Raw genomic sequence first — 19,287 nt, 5'->3', positions numbered from 1 at the left:
CCCACTGCCTCAACCAATATTATTTCTGCCTACAGGTTTACCCTAGATAACAATTGTTATTTACTTATCTTTCCTCATTTTTTTTCTTGTTAAGGACCTCAAGATCCAGAAGACGCTTTTCCAGGGAGATGTGAGAATGGCTTATACCCATTTTTTGGTGGCGGTGGACAATTCAATTACCCTATTTCAGTGTGTGTAGGCATTCGAGTCTTGGCTCAAAAATGGCATTCACATTTTGGTATCCTGCGTCATTTATTATCAAGTTTTTAATTTCAAATAAACGAGTACCAATTCATGGTACTTCTGATGTACTGTTATGTTTGTCGTGTCCATTAAGAAAGAGTACGAAACTACCATTTAGTGCTTCCGAGTTTGTTTCCCAATTTCCTTTGCAAATTTTACATTTGGATGTTTGGTGTTCTCTAGTTGTTTCAATTGAAGGTTTTAAATATTATGTCTTGTTTGTGGATGATTATTCTAGATATTCTTGGATTTTTCCAATGAAAAATATGTCTAAAGTGTTTCAAATATTTATTACATTTAAATCTAAAGTGGAAAATATGTTCAATACTTAAAATGGTATTGCAGAAAGAAAACATCGACATATTGTCGAAACTGGTATTGTCATGATTTCCCATTCTCAAATTCCAAACAAATACTGGTTTGATGCTTGTTTAACGGCAACTTATTTAATCAATAGACTGCCAACTCGGGTTTTGTCATATAAGTCACCATATGAAAAATTGTTTGCCAAAATTCCAAAATATAAGACGTTGAAGGTATTTGGTTGTAGGTGTTTTCCATGGCTTGTGCCTTATGCACAAAATAAACTTCAACCCAAGTTATAACCGTGTGTGCTTTTAGGTTACACACTAAATCATCAAGGGTACTAATGTCTGGACTTGTACACGAGACGAATTTATTTGTCTCACCATGCCCTATTCGATGAGGACTCATTTCCATTTAAGGAACTCACATCTCCACTGGAAAACGTTGATCCAACAGGTAGTGCTACATCTCCTGATCTTTTGTTTACTTTTCCTATATTAATGTCAACCTCATCCACCAACTCCCTAACTTCACCTCAACCCTTAGTGTCTTTGCCTCCTTCAAATCCCACTCCTTCATATTTGATAAATCCTCCCTCAAATCCCATCGTACCACAACCCTTAAATCAACCACCCACTATATCTTTACCTAACCCTATCTCCACCGATCTCAATTTAAATGAGCAAGCAGTACCTCATAAGTCAGATATAGATCAGCCTATGTCATCATCAGATCATGCCAATACATAGATGAGTCAGCCCTCGGTGCCCTCTGTACCACTGCAGCGAATGACAACTCGTTTGCTGTTTGGAATACTCAAACCTAACCCTAAATATGAGTTGCATGTTTCTACTGATCTTTCTTCTGTTGAACCAACGTGTTCTAGTCAGGCAATTAAAAATCAAGCATGGAGGGATGCCATGGTTCAAGAATTCAATGCTTTGCAACGTTGTGGTACTTGGAAACTTGTTCCTTATCATCCTAAAATGAATTTGTTGCCAAACAAATGGGTATTCAAGATCAGAAAATGGGCAGATGGCTCGATGGAGAGGCACAAGGCCAGGTTGGTCACCAATTGGTTTTATCAACAACCTGGAATTGATTACACAAAGACCTTCAATCCTATGATCAAGCACAGCACCATCATACTTGTCCTCAGTTTAGCAGTTTCAAAAAGATGGCATGTAAGGCAACTGGATGTATAGAACGCATTCTCAATTTAGCAGTTTCAAAAAGATGGCATGTAAGGCAACTAGATGTACAGAACGCATTATTGCATGGATTTCTAAAAGAGGATGTATATATACGACAACCTGCTGGCTTTGTTGATCAGCAATATCCAAATCATGTGTGTAAATTGCAATGAAGCATATATGGCTTGAAATAAGCCCCTTGAGCGTGGTTCCAACGTTTTTCAGAGTTTCTTCTTTAACTAGGGTTTCACGCTTCGACTTGTGATTAAACTTTATTCGTTTTCAATCACAGTGTGATCTATTTGGTTTTATTGATTTATATGGATGACATCATGTTGATAGGAAATAGTCCTCGTCAAATGTTGAGCTTAATCAAGAAATTGGGTACTTTATTCTCGATGAAGGACTTGGGTCATCTACATTACTTTCTGGGGGTTGAAGTTAAGTATTTTCAGCAACAAATGCATCTTAATCAAGCCAAGTATGCTTGGATTTGTTGAAACGTACAAAGTTTTTGGATGCCAAACCTATTTTTACTCATGTTCCTAGCGGTCACAAGCTTAGTGCTTATGATGGTGAACCACACGACAATCCAGAGATGTACTGTAGTGTTGTGGGTGCATTACAGTATTTGACAATAACGAGACCGAATCTTTCCTATGCTGTGAACCAGGTGTATCAGTTCATGCATTCTCCAAAAAGTGCACATTGGCAGGCAGTCAAGAGAATTCTTCGTTATGTGAAGGCCACATACAATCATGGCCTTGTCTATAAATCTGGTACTACACATTTCACGACTTATTCTGATGCTGACTATGTTGGCAATCTTGATACAAGACATTCAATTGGTGGTTTCTGTGTTTATTTTGGGTCCAATCTCGTGTCATGGAGTTCTAAGAAGCAAAAGACAGTTAGTAGGTCAAGTTCAGAAGCTGAATATAGGCAACTTGCTTATACAGTTGTAGAACTTTCATGGCTCAGGTCTCTTTTTCGAGACTTACACTTGCACCTTGACGGTGCAACAATATTTCCTCCATTGCCCTTGCTTCTAATCCCATGTTTCACTCACGGACAAAGCACTTGGAGGTTGATTATCATTATGTTCGAGATAAGGTGGTTCGACGTGAATTACTTGTCAATTTCATCTGTGCTCAAGATCAGGTTGCTAATTTGTTCACAAAAGGTTTGTCATCGACAAGGTTCAAGCTTCTTGTTTCCAAGCTTCCTGTTGTTCCTCCATTTGTCAGCTTGCGAGGGGATGTTAGACCAAGTTAGTGTTTGTTTCCTGCTCCCGCAACTTTAGGAGGTTGTGATCAACCTAAATTCTTATCCTTGAAGAGTTAGCTTAGGTTACAACTCTTTTAAATGTTTGTTGTTTCTCTGATATGTTTCTTTTGTATAGGTTGTTGTAATATTTGAATTTTGAATAGCCTTGTAAATAGGGATTTCTTTCCGTGACGTAATCTAAAATGGAATATAAATACATGCAGCCTCTCTTTGAAAAGGCATGCAATTGAAGTGAACTCTTGAGCAATCCTACGTTTTACACAGACATGCCTTGGAGAATGGGATTGTGTTTCGCCCAGCACCGACAGTACAACCTAAACGTTTTCCTCCCTTTAGTATCAGATTGCTGGTTCTGAATGTTCGGACCAGCAAATCTTGTTGTATTGATGTTGATAGAATTACTTTTTGATGTTTCATAGATAGGAGAGCTAAGAACTAGATCTCCAAGCTTGGAAGGGTTTATCAAGTACTTGGTGGACAGCAAGCTCGTATTAGACACCGTCGAGCGCATTGTCAATGAATCAAATGACGTCGCTTGAGAGTTTATGGCTGATTTCATTTCATCAATTCTTTAATCTTGCCTATAGCATGTCATTGCAAGACATGTACTTTTTGAGTTTTCAGGATTCTTTAATCTTACCTAAATGATTCAAAGTCTTGAAATTTAAGTTAATTATTCTGAATTCTGAGGCGGTGTTGCTGAAGTTGCGTAAATTCTAGAGTACATCAACGTACGGCATACATGTTAGAGTTCATAGCTTCTGGTATTTAGTTTTATGAAGGTTTTGAGTGTTTGGGTAGAAGGAAAGTTGCAGAGAAAATGCAGTTATGGTGTTGCGAGAGTGATGAAGGTTCTAATTGTATTTCACACTCCACTAACCAATATAACTGTTAGAGGAGACAGAGAAGTGAGATTCTTCTCTAACAAAGTTACACCAAGATTAAATCCTAACCTTCTATCACCCTATGTTACACTTGTCATAATCTATCACTTTGATCTCTATCACTTAGATCTTAGGTTAGAGAAGGGACCACTTGGACTATGATCCAATGGCTCAAATTACATTAGAAAATAAACATATAAAAATGAAATTCAAAACTTGTGACTTTGCCTCCAAGATATCAGCTCAAGGGTTATTTTCTGAGGTGATTACATCAGAAAAAAAATTATTCAAAGTCTTGAAATTTATGTTAATTGTTCTGAATTCTGAGGCGGTGTTGCTGAAGTTGCGTAAATTCTACGTATGACATACATTGCTGAATTTGCGAGGAGAAATGTAATGGAATTTAGTGCTAAGCCACTTAAAATACAATGCATTGATGTAGAGTAGAAGGTCTCCAACTTTCAGCCCGTTTCGTTGAAGCATGAAAGTTTTGATCTTTGTGTGGAAAGATGAGGTTCTTTCCAGTGCTTTTTTACAGGACGGGATCAACTGACTAGTAGCTACTTTTGCATTCTGCAAACTGGGATTGGTGAATTTCAGGTATCTAGGAAGTTGCTGGAAGGAAGGGAGTTGGGGTTTTACACATGGGAAGGGGACGTGCAGGAGTTGTTGAAAGGTGTTCGTGAGAAGGTCAACAAGCTCGGAGAGGTTAATGCCTGAAAAACTATTTGTATTTGGTTGCATTTGGTTGAGTTTCTAATTGTGTTTACTTCTTAGTACTTAGAAGTTGGAAATTTTTGTTTTGTGAGTGCAGCATTGGACTCAAGATGACAAAAACAAATGCTTAAAAGAAACAACAAAATCATTTCGGTATTTGGGGCTGATAGTTCGTTTGATCATCCTAGAGCCCAAGTAATCTGATTCAAACTGCTCGGGAGATGACTTATCGGTAAGGCTGTCTAAATTTATATTCTCCCTTCGTTTTTTGAATTTCTCAGATATTAATAGCTCTGCTTTCAAACATTGGTTGCTAAATTCATCCTTGCATTTTCTGGTGCATTTCTGTCACAGCAGCGATCGCTAACAATGGTTCTCTGTTCTGTTATCAGGTAGCACTGGTCTAGGGTGGACTCATTTTTGTGTAGAAGGTGATTTTTCAACAGGCTTAACTCTACGAGCTGGAGATGAACACCATTGCATCACTTATCTAGAGAGAAGACGAGGATGTCTTGTATACTTTTCTGCCGTAAGGCTGCGCTGAGCACAAGAAGCAGCTTCTTTTGCTGAGCCTTGCGGCGCAAGAATCGTTGATTTTCATACTCTTTCAGATTTGGGAAGCCCTTGTAGTAGTATCGTAGCCTTAGGATGATGTATAAGGGGATTGAGAAAGCACCCAACTGCAACTAGATAGTTTTAAGGGAAGAATATTGCTACTGAATTATTACCGAGTTAACTCAGAGATGGCAACTTTAAAACTTTTGATTTGTATGGGTGGATGACACTTTATGGATTTAAACATAGTATCGATACATACATAAATACATTGTGTTATGTTACGAGTAGAATAATAATGCCACATAAGAATTTGATGATTACACAGAAAAAAAATCACTCCAAATTATTCCAATTGCATTACTGTATCTGTATTATCGTTTTTTTTTTTTTTTTCATTTGATATAATTGTTTAGATAAATGCTCTGGTATGTGGTTCAATATTTTAGTGGATATAGTGTTAGGTTTTTACATATGCGTCTAGTTTGAAATTTCCTCTTTCTCCTAAATTATTTTGATTGCTTTGAACTCTCTCCATTCCCGTCAATAAGAATGAGGATCCTTTCCAGATCCTCTTTGTGAGGATCCTGGAGATCCTCTAATCACATCCGTTCATTGTACATCGTGCGGTTAGAAATCATTGTAAATTTTTTTATTTAAAATTGAATATAAATAGTACCTAACGAAAACTGACCGTACAATGTACGATAAACGGACATGATTGGAGGATTCCCAGGATCTTCATAAATAGGATTCAGAGACGATCCTCATTCCCTTAATAATAGTAATAGTAAATTAAAAAAACAAACAAAAAGATAAAACCCTTTATGGGGTGGCTCAGTAAGTAGGAATGAATTTCAAATTCGTATTCCCTACGACACCTTCTGGATTCGATTTTCTGGCACTCCTGAATCATACTATGATCTAGTGACTAGAGAGATGCTAAAATGACTCTGTAAGTATTTTCGACTTCCAAAAAGATGAACTATTATGGCAAAATAACCAGCTCCTCTCCTTTAATGAAAAAACAATAAGATATATAAATGCTCTACTACGACGGTGAGTTTAGGAGCACGTGCTGCTTAAGGCCAATTCAGATTCCCAGTCGGATCAAGTGGGGAAGTCAAACATGGTAATGCAAAATATAAATTAGACTAATTAGTATGATAATCCAACAAAAGATAAGGAGAGATTTAGTTTATAATTGGATATGCTATTCATACATACTTTTTAATTTTTACATATATTTTGTTAATTTATATATTTTGATATTCTTTAATTCATCTAATCGGCGATTGAAAATTAAAAAAAATCTGTGAAAAGGAAAAAAAGAATGTATGATGCGTAACAGCGAAATTGAAAGCCTTCGTAAAAGAAGCGATGCAACGTGGGAGGTCAACTTATCAAAGAATATGAATCCCTTGCTTCTTTGACCTCCTGCCCCCCTTATATTATTATCATATAACATCTGCATTAATTGTAATAATTAAGTAACAAATGGGTTCAAAAATTCATGAGCCACACATGCCACGATAAACATTGCAACCGGTCGATAAATTTGCGTTCCTTAAAAACCAGAGATTTTTCAATGGGATCATCACACGAGATGGAAAATTTCGTGTTATTATATAAAGAGAGATGTGTTATCCACACACTTCAAATTACTCCTCACACACCTCTTGTTAATTTATGTATGTTGATCTTCTTCAATTCATCCGATCCGACTGTCGAAAATTAGAAGGGTATGTGAAAAGTAAAATAGGATGTGTGGATATCACACCCCTATAAATAGTGGGTTACGTGTGTTAAAAAATTAATAACTTAAAAATTAAAATTTTTCACCACTTGCATAAAAACATATAGTGTATCATCTATGTTCCCGTTACAACTAAAAAATTCTCCTAAAAAACGCGAACCGACAACTGAAAAAACTCTTGTTAATTTAGATACAATTCTTAAGTACTGATCGATGAATACTTCTTATACTAGATCACTGATCATAAGACGTAGTAAACTTTTGGCCGAAACCTTAATAATTTGTGGTCAAGTTATGGAGCAAGTTGTACATATCGATTAGGGGCTTCCTGTCCTTTCGTGGCTTATGGTTTGGTTATGGCAGCTCACTTCAAGTCTTGAGGTCTGTGCTTTTGAAACTTCCAGCAATGGCTTCAAGTCTAAACCAAATATATAACAAATAATATTTTTAAGAAATTATAATAGTATTATTATCAAAGTAATATTTTTCTTTTGAAAATTTTACTCGTAAATAGTTGAAAAAATTCTATAAATTATTTTGTTACAGTAATCGAACCTAGTTTTGATTTCGATCCATGAAGTCAGTAAACATTTGAGTATTAGAATCATTTCAATTCCTAACTTTTATGTGTTTACTAACACATAAACATGAGCATTTCTAATTTATGACTTCTCTTTGTGTTTGCAAACACATCAAAATTAACGAGTTATATAAATTTCATGTTATACTTTGTACTTGTAGTTCAATACATGAAAAATTAAGAATTAAATTGATTAGAAAAATAGTTTATAACATTTTATTTATTCTCTCCATATTGCCCTAGGCAACGTTTCTAAATTCAGCCTGTCCAAAACCCTAGGCAACATTTCTAAATTACAAAGTCTAGATCCAAGTAATAAATTTAGTGTGGCCGCGAGTCAGCTGTCTCTGATTTTATGTCTCTTTTGTATTTCCTTTCTAATTTTTTTTACATTCACCCTTCAACTTAAATTCACAATTAACAATATATAACATAATATTATAATGACACTATAATAAAATACATACAGAATCTAAAACAGTAAAACTTGCTTAGAAGCCAAAGAAGGAGAAGAAATGGTATCGTTTTTCACGAGGTGAAGCAGCAGCTTAATTAAAAACAGGACATAACGTAACAGCCACTGCTCTCTTTCTGTTCTTCTATTGTCACCACCTCAATCCCGACTCCCAACTCACTCATAAAGTTGAAACAAAAACACAGTGTTGGAGGGAAGGGAGAAGACGACGACGAAGACGAAGAAATGCCGATTTATCTTTCTTCTGCTCACAGAATGGACGATGAAGAAATCATTTTATTCGATAAGGTTGGTTTTCAGTAATTTAGCGCTCGTTCGATAACCATTTTGTTTTTAGTTATTATTTTTGTCGTTTTGATCACCTTAGTTAGTGCAAGTACTGTATAACCTGATTATGCTTTAGTAATAATTCGATCTGATTTTTTCAAGCTCTGACCACTTCATTCGCCTTTTTTTTCTCAATATGTTCCAATCAGAAAAAATAATAAATAAAAATAAAACAGCAAAATCCTATTTAAGCAGCTTTTTGTTCTTCTGTTATTTTTCTTCTTTAATGGAGGATCTTAGATGGAAGCCACAGTATGCTCAGCTCTTTCTGTCACTCTTAATTTCGTCAACTAATGTACATTCTAACTTTTAAGTTTCATCCGTTTCGGGCTACTTTTAATTGCAGGATACAATCGTTACTAAAGCTCCCAAGAAATCTCCATTAATACTGAGGATGGTGGTGCTGCTTTTTGCAATGGTTTGTGGAGTTTTTATTTGCTTAGTCTGTTTGAAGCAAATAAACACTCAGACTAAGACCAAATTATTGAACATCGTAGCGATTAATCACCGCGACCAAATTAATCAACCGTGCCAAGTTCCCGATGATCATGAGCAATCGGAAATCAGCTATCTGCATTACCCTAAACCTCAAACCTTCAAAAGGTACCTGTGAAGTCAAGATTCCATTTTGTTAATCAACTTTATTTGATATATGCATGCATGTTTTTTTAGTTTGATTAACGGGAAGTGATTTTCACACTCTCAGGAGGGAATGCGTCTGCAATCCCGTCCGCTACTTTGCCATATTGTCAAAGCAAAGATCTGGGAGTGGATGGTTTGAAACATTGTTGAATAGTCACATTAATGTAAGCTCAAATGGGGAGATATTTTCGGTTCAAGATCGGAGGGTTAATGTTTCTTCGATTTTGAAGAACATGGATAAAGTATATAATCTTGACTGGTTTAGTAGTGCCTCCAAGAATGAGTGTTCAGCTGCCGTTGGATTCAAGTGGATGCTTAACCAGGTTAGTAGTTAAAATGTTTAATTGATTAATCAGGAGTTCAAGATGATTAATGTGGTTAATTAATTAAATATGTAAATGGTAATGGTTCAGGGTTTGATGGAGAATCACCAAGAGATAGTGAAGTACTTCAAGGAAAAAGGAGTGTCTGCAATATTCCTCTTCAGAAAAAACTTACTCCGCAGAAAGATTTCTGTACTTGCAAATTCATATGATAAAGATGCTAAGCAACTCAATGGCACCCACAAGTCACATACCCATTCTCCATTGGAGGTAATTATAAAAATCTCTCGTCTTATAACTCAAAGCGTTTAAAATTTCTAACCCTGCATCGAGATTCTATGTTCGACTTCTTATTCTCACTATCGCTAGTATAAAAGAGAAAGTTGTAACAGTTAAATTAGACCCCTATATTGAAATTCTAGGTTCGAACCCTGTCGGTTTCCTAATCTAACATCTAATCTAACAAATCTATCATTTGATCAAAAAATAATTAATACAAAAAACAAAAATTCTGTGTTCGATTTCCAGTCTCGCTATTGCTTGTATAAAAGAGATCATTGTTACAGTTTATGAAATTAATTGCAGGCTCAAATACTTGCAAAGTACAAGCCCAAGATTAATGCCACATTGCTAATTCCCGATCTTAAACAAGATGAGGAGGAAGCTGCCAAAGCCATTGAATATTTCAAGACTACTCGCCATATTGTTGTTTACTACGAGGAGGTTATCAACAACCGTACTGTAAGTCAGTCCGAAAAAATCATTATGCACTCGTCTTTTATCAAACAAATGAGAGATTTGCACATAAGAAAGTGCGAGATGAGATCCTTAGAGAGCAATAACAGTTTCCGTTTATCATATAATGATATAAGTAGTTCTAACTAATTCTTTATTATTCGACATCTTATGAACTACAAATTTGGTTTTGCAGAAACTTGATGAGGTTCAAGATTTCCTAAGGTTGCCACACAGGGAGCTCAAGAGCCGTCAGGTTAAGATACATACGACGTCATTGTCGAAACAAGTCGAGAACTGGGAAGATGTAGAGAAAGCACTCAGAGGGACGTCGTACGAGAGTTTCATGCATGCAGACTATCAACAGCATTCTTCAGTTCACCCACTAATTTGAGTTGATCAGACTCTCATCAGATTGAAATGTACATAATTAACCACTTCAGTTCAGAAAATCAATTTTTTCGATTGAAATTTTGTAGGTTTATATTTTTTTTTTTTTTTTTTATCGTCCATCTTTTTAGTAAGTTTATTAGAGCTTGTTTGGTATCCTTTTTGAAATTTTTTATAATTTCTATAAACATTTCTTAAGAAGTTTTCTTAAAAACAATTTTCTTTAAAACTCAAAAACTTGTTTGGTATGTGATTTAAAAAATTTAAATTTTACAACTTAAACTGGACAAAGAGATCTAAAAAAAGAGGGTTGAGAGAGAAAGAGGGGAGAGGAGGAAAGAAAGTAAAAGATGATTGAAGAAAAGAGAAAGAAGTGAGAGGATCGGAGGAGATATAGAGGAAGAGGAATAGAAGTGATAGAAAAAAAAACCGAGAAAATAATGAGAGGATTGGAGGAGAAATGAAAAAAGTAAAAAATAAATAAATAAATAAAGAGAATGGGGAGAGAGAGAGAGAGAGAGAGAGAGAGAGAGCTTTGGAGTGAGAGGGGAGGAGGGAGAGAAAAAAAATGGAATTTTAACGAAAGTTCACGATACTGTTCACTTTAACGAAAAACCACATTTTTACACTAAAAAGTCAATTCTGGTACTATTCACTTTACCCTTTATTTTGTCCTTATCATTAAAACTCAAAGTTTTCAAGTCATTTTCATTAGTTTTCCTAATAAAAATGAGTGAGTTTAAGTTTAAAAACTCTAAAAACTCATTTTTTATGTTTTTAGAGAATATACTATATTTTTGAGTTAGTCTTGAATTCAGTTTTTAAAAATAGTTATACCAAACAAGTTTTTAAAGCCTAAAACTTAAAAATTATTTTTGAATTTAAAAAGTTAAATTCAAGTAAAATACCATACATGCTCTTAAGTTTTTTTCTGTGTATTTTTCAGCTGAATTTTTTTGTTACTAAATTCCATTGTATCTAATTGATTGGATCTTGGAAATGCACTTCCTTTGCCGTGCCTGGCCTTCAAAAGAGGAGAATTTGAACCCTAACTCTCCATTGTAGACGAGATACTTTGTTGTATAACTGGTAATATATCTTTTTGCATCCATATCTCTCATCTCGTGTACATAAAGGGGATGTATTGCCGTTCGTTTTACCTAAGAATCTGTGTTCACGGTGCGGACGACAAGATTCAATCCGGAACCGATGCGCACGACCAAGTTTCTGTACAAATCGGGCGGGTAAAAAGTTCAGGATGCAAAATATTATAACACAAGCTTCTTTTTCTTTTTTTTTTTCGTATTGCTTTTCCGTCATTGCTATCTAAACGAAGGGAGCTACAATAATATTACAACTAGAGCAAAGCGCATATCAGCTAATTACTGATCCATCACTTGCTCCAACATCAGTTTTATCTGTTTGTCGAATAACAAACTGATCAACGATTTTAACGGTATGTAACGGATCTTGTTGACCGGCTGCTGCACTCCATTTACTGGGAAATTTTCTAAGGTGGCTCATTTGTTCCGGCTGTTTTGGCTCCCGATCCCATTCAGGGTCTAGCTTCCATGCTTTCGGGACCTGCACGTTTTAGTTCAGATGTTAATTTTCGAAAGGCCTGAATATGTTATCGGAAAGTGAACCAGCATTGAACATTGCTTTCTTACCCTATCAACTGCGAGAGTGTAAACTTCAAGATCACCGTCACTGTTGATGTGAAATCGGGTGAAAGACTTGTAATTAGCAATTCGGAGAGAGGAGAAGGCTTCATCGAAGTGTATGTGAAGCCAATTAATGCAGATGTATAAGTAACTTCCGAACACCAAAGAAACCACTGGGGTCGAGAAGACCCAGAAATAAAGGAAGACGGAAGCATAATATATAACAGCACCCGCTCTAGATAGCGATTCCATCCCATTCTTGCATATATTGTTTCGGGTGACAGCCATAACCTGATGATGTTACTCCATCGTCAATATGTAACAAAGAAAAGGACTAACGAGTTTGGAAAGAGTTTTCCATACCTCTGGAACATCAAATGCAGACATGAAATACTTGATGCATGCTGGATAAAGGCCAAAAGTCCATTGTTCTATACGAGCTCGAAGGCCAGTTGGATCTGGAAAGTGCTCACTCTCCACCGATCGGTACCACTGATATAAAGTATGATAGCCTGAAAAGTAAAAATTACATCATATAACACAAAATCAAGAACATAATTTCCGTAATGGTAAAAATTATCGGATAATCAATATGATCAGACGAACAAATACAACAGAGAATGACAGAAACCCATAACAGATAATAAAAACTCACCTGAAGTTCCCAGTAGTTTATGCTGGACACACATCTCAACACCCAGTTCCAACAGTAGCATAAGTATTAGAGCTGCAGCCAGGTGCGCAGACACATGAAGAACTCCAATCATCAATCGTTTCTTCCGAGACACTTTAGAGGGGACAAATATAACTGCCACAATTAACAGCAGAACAGCACCTGCTAAAGACACATAAGAGCGTCCCAGCATGTACATAAAAGCATTCCACACTGTTTGAAAGAAAGACCCCACGTGACCAGAAAATGAATCTTCTCGTAGGATATGACCAAGCTTACACTACAAAACAAAAACAGGAAAAATTAGAATTTTCAAAATAACAGAGTATAATCGCATCACTGGATAAGCAAATATGAAACAATTTTGCAAGTTCTCTAAGGAAGCAAAAACACAGCAACGAAGTAATCAAAGACTCACCTGTGGGAACATAGAAAAGACCAATATGAAGTATATAATGCCACCGATAAAATCAAATTGCCAGTTCTTCTTTCGAAATTTTAGAATATTTCCCAGAGCAATCTGGAAAAAGAAAAACTACTAGTTAGCACCAATAAATAAATAAATGTGAATTTAGTATTGACAGCCTTGGTCTCATAAAAAGTTAAAAACCGATACTAACCCTGCTTGAATCTTCAAATGAAGGATAAGCAGCCTTGGTCTCATATGAAACTCCACAAAATTTCTTAAAATTACTAAAGGTGTGAGTGGGATGTAGAAAAGCCCCACCACACCCATTTACGATTAAATGTTGCACGGGAACTGGACCATCTGTTTTAATAAATGAATGACGCATATAATGATGCAAATCTCCAGCCACTCGAAGCTTACATCTCCCTTTTAAATAATCGCATATCAGGTGCGCAACATTCTTTCCAGAAACATCGTTCCAGTACCAATCAAGAAGCCAATTTGGTTCATGTGTCATAATGATTACAGAGTCACCATCTCCGACCTGGAAGAAACATGAAGAGATGAGAACGTTAACTGCAGTAAAAATCAAAATTCGAAACTTGGAAAATCAGAAGTAAGCAAAGTAAAAAGCTCAATGGTGTCCCTGGCAAGCATATACATAGTTTATGTAGGTTTAACATGCATCAAGAACAGAAACAATTAAGAGATGAAGAGATGTGATAGTTTATGTAGCTATCACATTGGTGAAACCCTCAATTCTAGAGACATAATATACGACATTTCTACATTTATAAATGGGGGGAAAATATATATGAATTCATAACAAGTCTAGTGTCAATCCTCCCCAGTTCACTATTAGATAAAGAAAAAAAAAAAAAAAAAAAAACCGCCTGTTTCATCCCCTACCAATACTTTGCTTGTGTAATGTGAACCACAGAAACAATTAAAAGGACCGTATTTGCAAAAACTGGACCCTGTTATGCGTATCTCCAAAAAGTTAAAAGAAAAAGCGAAGGACAAAAGTAACAACTCACAAAATGTAAAAACAACTTGATAAACCATGGGTACCACTTTAAGTGGACCATATTGAAATTAAAAAGAAAAAGAAAAAAGAAATACCTTGTTCTTAATAAGTTCTGTAAAGAATTTGAATTGGTACACATCAATATCACCGTGGAGTGCGAGATCAAAACCAAATACCCACCATCTTTTAGGGAGTTGCAGAGCGAAATAACTCTTCTTTTGAGGCATAAACCACCCACCCAACCAGCTCTTATGGCATATATACCTCATGAATGTATGAAGTCCATCAAACCAATCTGTAATTGCAAAAAGAAACAAAGAATATTTACTACACCATATTAACATTATAGCTTTTATGAAGATGTTCAGGCTAAGAGTAAGGCGAACCATGGTTTCCAGGAATGACAAAACACTGAGGTCCATCATAGTTCTTCAGCTCAGACACACCACGAGGTAGTTCAGGCTTATCTACAGCTATATGCTCTTGTTTAGACCATGGAGGAGGCTGGAGAGCATACTCAAAAGGACAAAAAAGGCGCCTTTCATAGGTGAACGCTGATGGATTAGGATACCTAAACATATCAAATTAGCAGATTAATAGATATTTAACATGATAAACTATCATTATCAGAGATATACATGCCTAAACAAAACAAAAAAAAAAAAAAAAAAAAAAAAAAAACAATGAAATGAATTAGAGGTTGAAGTGCTCATGACAAACAAAGGTCAGAAAGGATGAAAAACATCGACAAAAACTTTACTGGAATCTTCAAATCAAACATCATGGGCATATTCAGGTATTTAGCCAATTAACATTATCTTAACCAAGGTTCCAACACGGTCTTTCTTTCAACTAGGGAATAAAGTAGACAGCACCAGCTGAGCAGCTAACCAATGTCCAACTGGTCAGAGAAATGGTGTAAGCAGAGAAAATGGTGGCAAAGAAAAGTCAAATTGGACCAGGACAGAGCAATACGGTTGGTGGTGGTGGTTTCGTCATAGTGCTTACTTATTAAAGTTTCTGATGAAATTTACATTACCCACCTCAAACATCAGTTTACATAGTCCACAAAACTCTACTTACACAGGAATATTCAATCTCAGATCAATCCGGTTCCAGGAGTAGTCATTATGGAATCCAAATTACGACTATTCTAATTTAAGGAGTAGTCATTATGGAATCCAAATTACGACTATTCTAATTTAAGTACTCCTTGTCATGCTTAGCATTGAAGAGAACTACTTCCTGCAAAAATCTATAACAAAAACAAATAGCCACCAAATGTGAAATCTGAACTATTACTATCACTAAATTACAGTCAAACAAAATTTGGAATTTTTCTACCCTTCAAGTGTAAACAGAAATTTGCGACTCAAAGTTTAATTTATTTCGTTTCATACCATGTCTACACAACTGATGAACTACTTTAGAGTAATAATTTAAATCAGAGAAGGGACCATAAAAATCATCACTTATAATTTAGGATGAAACAAAAATGTACATAATATTAATCACTGATCACCCATGCCATATGCTCAAATAAGAATGTCAACTTACGCAAGATCCCCTCCAATAAGTAGCAAGTCTCCACGTGGTAACTTCAGCATGGAACCATCTCTGTTAATATTAATGGAAGGTTGTGCAAGAAGCCGAGCCACGGAATAAGAGGAGTTTCCACCATCGCCTGTATCAGCCATGAAGTCAAACCATAGATCATCCTTCTCAACAAAGTTATCATATAAAAGATCCTTTTGTTCAGCTCCATCATGGACCTTGTCCATTGCTGCCTGATCAGTGGAGAGGGAAACATAAATATGTCAATATATCATGGCATAAAAATTTCAGTAGTAAATGGTAAAAGTGGTTTCTTTGGAAAAACAAATTAATGAAAAAAAAAAAACTTGAATGGTAACATGTATATTGGAAAAGGAGAAATGATTCAAGTGCATATTTGATAGGCTTTGAAAATTTTGAGAGAATAATCTCAAGGCAAAGGGAGAATACAGTTTACACAGCATGAAGCTATGAGATTACCTGCATCATACGCATGTCAAAGCGGCCAACAAAGACAGTTACTGATACCAAGAGGTCAAAGACAGTCTTGAATAAATCAGCTGATGTTCTGCAATACAAACATCAACAAAGTGAGTACAGCTCCCCGGCGCACAAGAACAGAAAGAAAGGGAAGGAGGAGAGAGAAGAGACAAAGAGACATAGATAGAGCTTATACCCCGAATACCAAGGAACCATATCCAAAAAATGTGGCTTCATTTGCTTCTCCTTTGACTTCTGATGTTCTTCAACAGACAGAGGGTGAGTAAGAGCCCACCTATTTATTTGAGAAGCAAATGAGCATGAGGCAATTATAAGAAGAATTGAAAAGGCATAAGGCGATAAATCCTTCACCTAACAAAATTTGTTACATATTTTCCTTAATCTCCATTAGTTTCATTTTTTAAATCTGTTTTACAATTCACCACTTACCCTGTTGATCTCTCCACTACATAATTAGCAATGTAGAGGCCTATGAATGTGGCCCATAATGAATACAATGGGGAGATTTCATCAGATGGACCAGCACAAGCACCATTGCATGCTAACTGAGAAATTAAAACATTAATAAGTATATAATCATAATAATAAATAAATAAATCAAATACGAAGGAAACAGTAAAAGTTTAGGGGGAAGGAAAGAGGATCTGTTTTTTGTTCTGCCTGTACCTCACCATAAATGACCCATTTGGACAAAAGTGGATAATCACTTGCAGACCCAACTGGAGCAAACCAAGATGAGCAGACCTGATCTTTCAACTCATTCATTCGGAGGAATTTTGAAAGCCATGTGTTCCTCTCATCTTTCTTCCAAAAATTAAACCAAGAGTTTCTTCGTACCAGTTGTCTATCTCTAAGAATAGCACGGTTGCCACAATGACTATAAAACACACAGCAGGCTACACTAAGAACCTACATGAACAAAAAATGCATGAATAAAAAATCAATATATTATATATTGATGCATAAGAATTTTAGGTTCTTCTGTACTACATCCCGTAATAATATAAAAACTAGAAACATTATGAGGTAGACAAAGTGTTACTACAACTTACAGCACAATTTTGAAGAATGGTCAAAATTGCTGGCCTCCTTCCAGCAACACGTGACACGAGACCAATGTACCAAAGGCCAATGAATATAATGTGGAAGAAAAGAAGAAACAGAACAGAAGTGACAAATACATTAAAACCCAAAGACAGATTCATCCTCATATCAACTCCCATTGATTGAAAACTAGGAAGATGATAGACAGCCGCCACTAAAATCCAGACTATATACCTACAAATAGTAATTCCCAAACTTAGAACTCTTTCATGCAAACTTAGGAACAATATATGAGTACATGTGTGTGAATGTGAGATAGTGCAAATGCACTCACGTTTATAGGATTCGGAGAAATGTACTTACCACCGACTGAAATTTGAATAACTCGGTTTGATAGTCTTCCCTATAAATGGGGACGAAAAGAAATAGAAGAAACCGAACAAGCATGCATACATAGACCACCACTTAATATTGTTGTCTAACTTTTCTATAAGGGTGTTGATGTTGTCAGAAGAGATAAAAAAGAGGCAGCCCACAACAACAGCAATTACGGCATGACGGGAATGTTCATGCGGATAAGGATATGTATGGGTTAAAATTGTCCTAACCCTCTCCATTTTTAAAGTATCTAGAAAACCAACAGACTGCATATCCGACCCCATCGAATGAACATGCACTCCTTTAAGTTACTACAAATAAACCAAACTACGGTCGTGGTTGCCAGAATCGCCACATAGACCACCTCCGGTATCCTGAGCACAAAGACAGATTATAACAAAAAGTCAGTAAGTAGATCAAAATAAGCAAATTACTAATGTTTCATATTGTTTGAAGTAGAACAAAAAGAAACCCAGATAAGAAACATGTGAAGTGATCTGGGCAAAACAACTTATCCTCGTTTCTACTCAAACATGTTCCGCCCTCACAGCTCATACCAAACCAAGCGAAAAGAACTAGTTCCGAGCTAATAATATCGCCAGCATTGCAAGTTAAAGTCGATACAATAGTATCCCAATACTTGGTCACAAAATTCTATCAACCATACCACCAAATTTAAACTAAAAATCAAAACTTGTGAGAAATGAGAAGTAACCCAACTCGTTAAACCTCCCTACAAAACTAATCACACCGCCCAAAACGCAAAAGAGCTCAAACGACACCAATATGCAAGCAACCCAATTTTGGAGCAGAAAACAGAAATTTTACAGAGTATTCGGCACCAGGGTTTGATTCCGAAATTCCAGAAAACCCAAAACGAAAACCAAACCATTCAAAACGCAGCAGAAAGCACAGAAGCAGACGACAATCAAACTAAATTAATCAGAAATTTACCAGAAACCACCGTGGGACGCCGAAACCACCGAGCAGAAATTGATCCAATAACGCTCGGGGACCTCTCAAGATTGAAAATTTTTTAGAGAGAGAGAAAGAGGAGGAGGTGGAGAGGGAAAAAGGGTACGCAAGTAGTTGGAAATTCCGGGTATCTTTTTCTTTGCGTTCTGTGAGACTCAACCGACTTGGCATTTAAGAATGTCTGCGAGGAGAGAGGAGGACATTACGAAACCAAACCGAACCCAAAAAAGGCATTATATTTACCATCAACGGCATATTCTTTTATTTTTTTTGCGCCGTACAGCACCGGCCACTCTTACGCCAACGACCATTGAATTGAATCCTTGAAAACTTGAAACATTTGGGCTCTCTCTCTCTCCTCTCTCTCTCTCTCTCTCTCTCTCTCTGCGTTTTAAGTTTTCTTTCCACATTTCCCTCGTGCTTTTGCTTTGCTTTTTCAGGGTGGTTTTTCGGACTGTTTTGGGTTTTGGACTGAGTTTATGATAGTGGGTTGGGCTTGTGTTTTTGTTGTTTGGTTTATTATGGACCTTTGAGAATGATGGGCCCTACTTTGGACTGAGCCCAACTTGAACTCTTGTAGTCTTGACCCAATTGGCACTACACCCGTTTCAGATCCCAACCGGCATAAATAAGAAAGGGAGAAGGCAGA

At 36.2% G+C, this 19,287-nt stretch overlaps 2 protein-coding genes across 2 annotated transcripts; one reads left to right on the top strand and one right to left on the bottom strand.

Moving 5' to 3' along the window:
• Positions 1-8,221: 8,221 nt before the first annotated feature.
• On the top strand, positions 8,222-10,479 carry LOC137716966 (uncharacterized). Its single transcript, XM_088698328.1, has 6 exons — positions 8,222-8,284; positions 8,670-8,926; positions 9,030-9,288; positions 9,379-9,558; positions 9,874-10,029; positions 10,220-10,479. The coding sequence occupies exons 1-6, from the start codon at positions 8,222-8,224 to the stop codon at positions 10,415-10,417; spliced, it is 1,113 nt and encodes a 370-aa protein (XP_088554454.1). The 3' UTR covers positions 10,418-10,479.
• Positions 10,480-11,681: 1,202 nt separating this feature from the next.
• On the bottom strand, positions 11,682-19,057 carry LOC137717671 (uncharacterized). The gene is made up of 16 exons (XM_068457108.2): positions 18,618-19,057; positions 17,649-18,037; positions 17,294-17,519; positions 16,908-17,150; positions 16,671-16,786; positions 16,417-16,515; positions 16,221-16,308; positions 15,744-15,973; positions 14,573-14,757; positions 14,282-14,481; positions 13,371-13,703; positions 13,169-13,270; positions 12,733-13,030; positions 12,441-12,589; positions 12,084-12,368; positions 11,682-11,997 (listed from the first exon to the last, which is right to left on the bottom strand). The coding sequence occupies exons 2-16, from the start codon at positions 17,945-17,947 to the stop codon at positions 11,788-11,790; spliced, it is 3,063 nt and encodes a 1,020-aa protein (XP_068313209.1). The 5' UTR covers positions 17,948-18,037; positions 18,618-19,057; the 3' UTR covers positions 11,682-11,787.
• Between the last annotated feature and the right edge of the window lie 230 nt (positions 19,058-19,287).

Source organism: Pyrus communis, chromosome 8, assembly GCF_041283825.1.
Source record: "Pyrus communis isolate YQ-2024b chromosome 8, ASM4128382v1, whole genome shotgun sequence".
Classification (NCBI taxonomy): domain Eukaryota; kingdom Viridiplantae; phylum Streptophyta; class Magnoliopsida; order Rosales; family Rosaceae; genus Pyrus; species Pyrus communis.
This window is presented reverse-complemented; position numbering and strand designations above follow the sequence as displayed.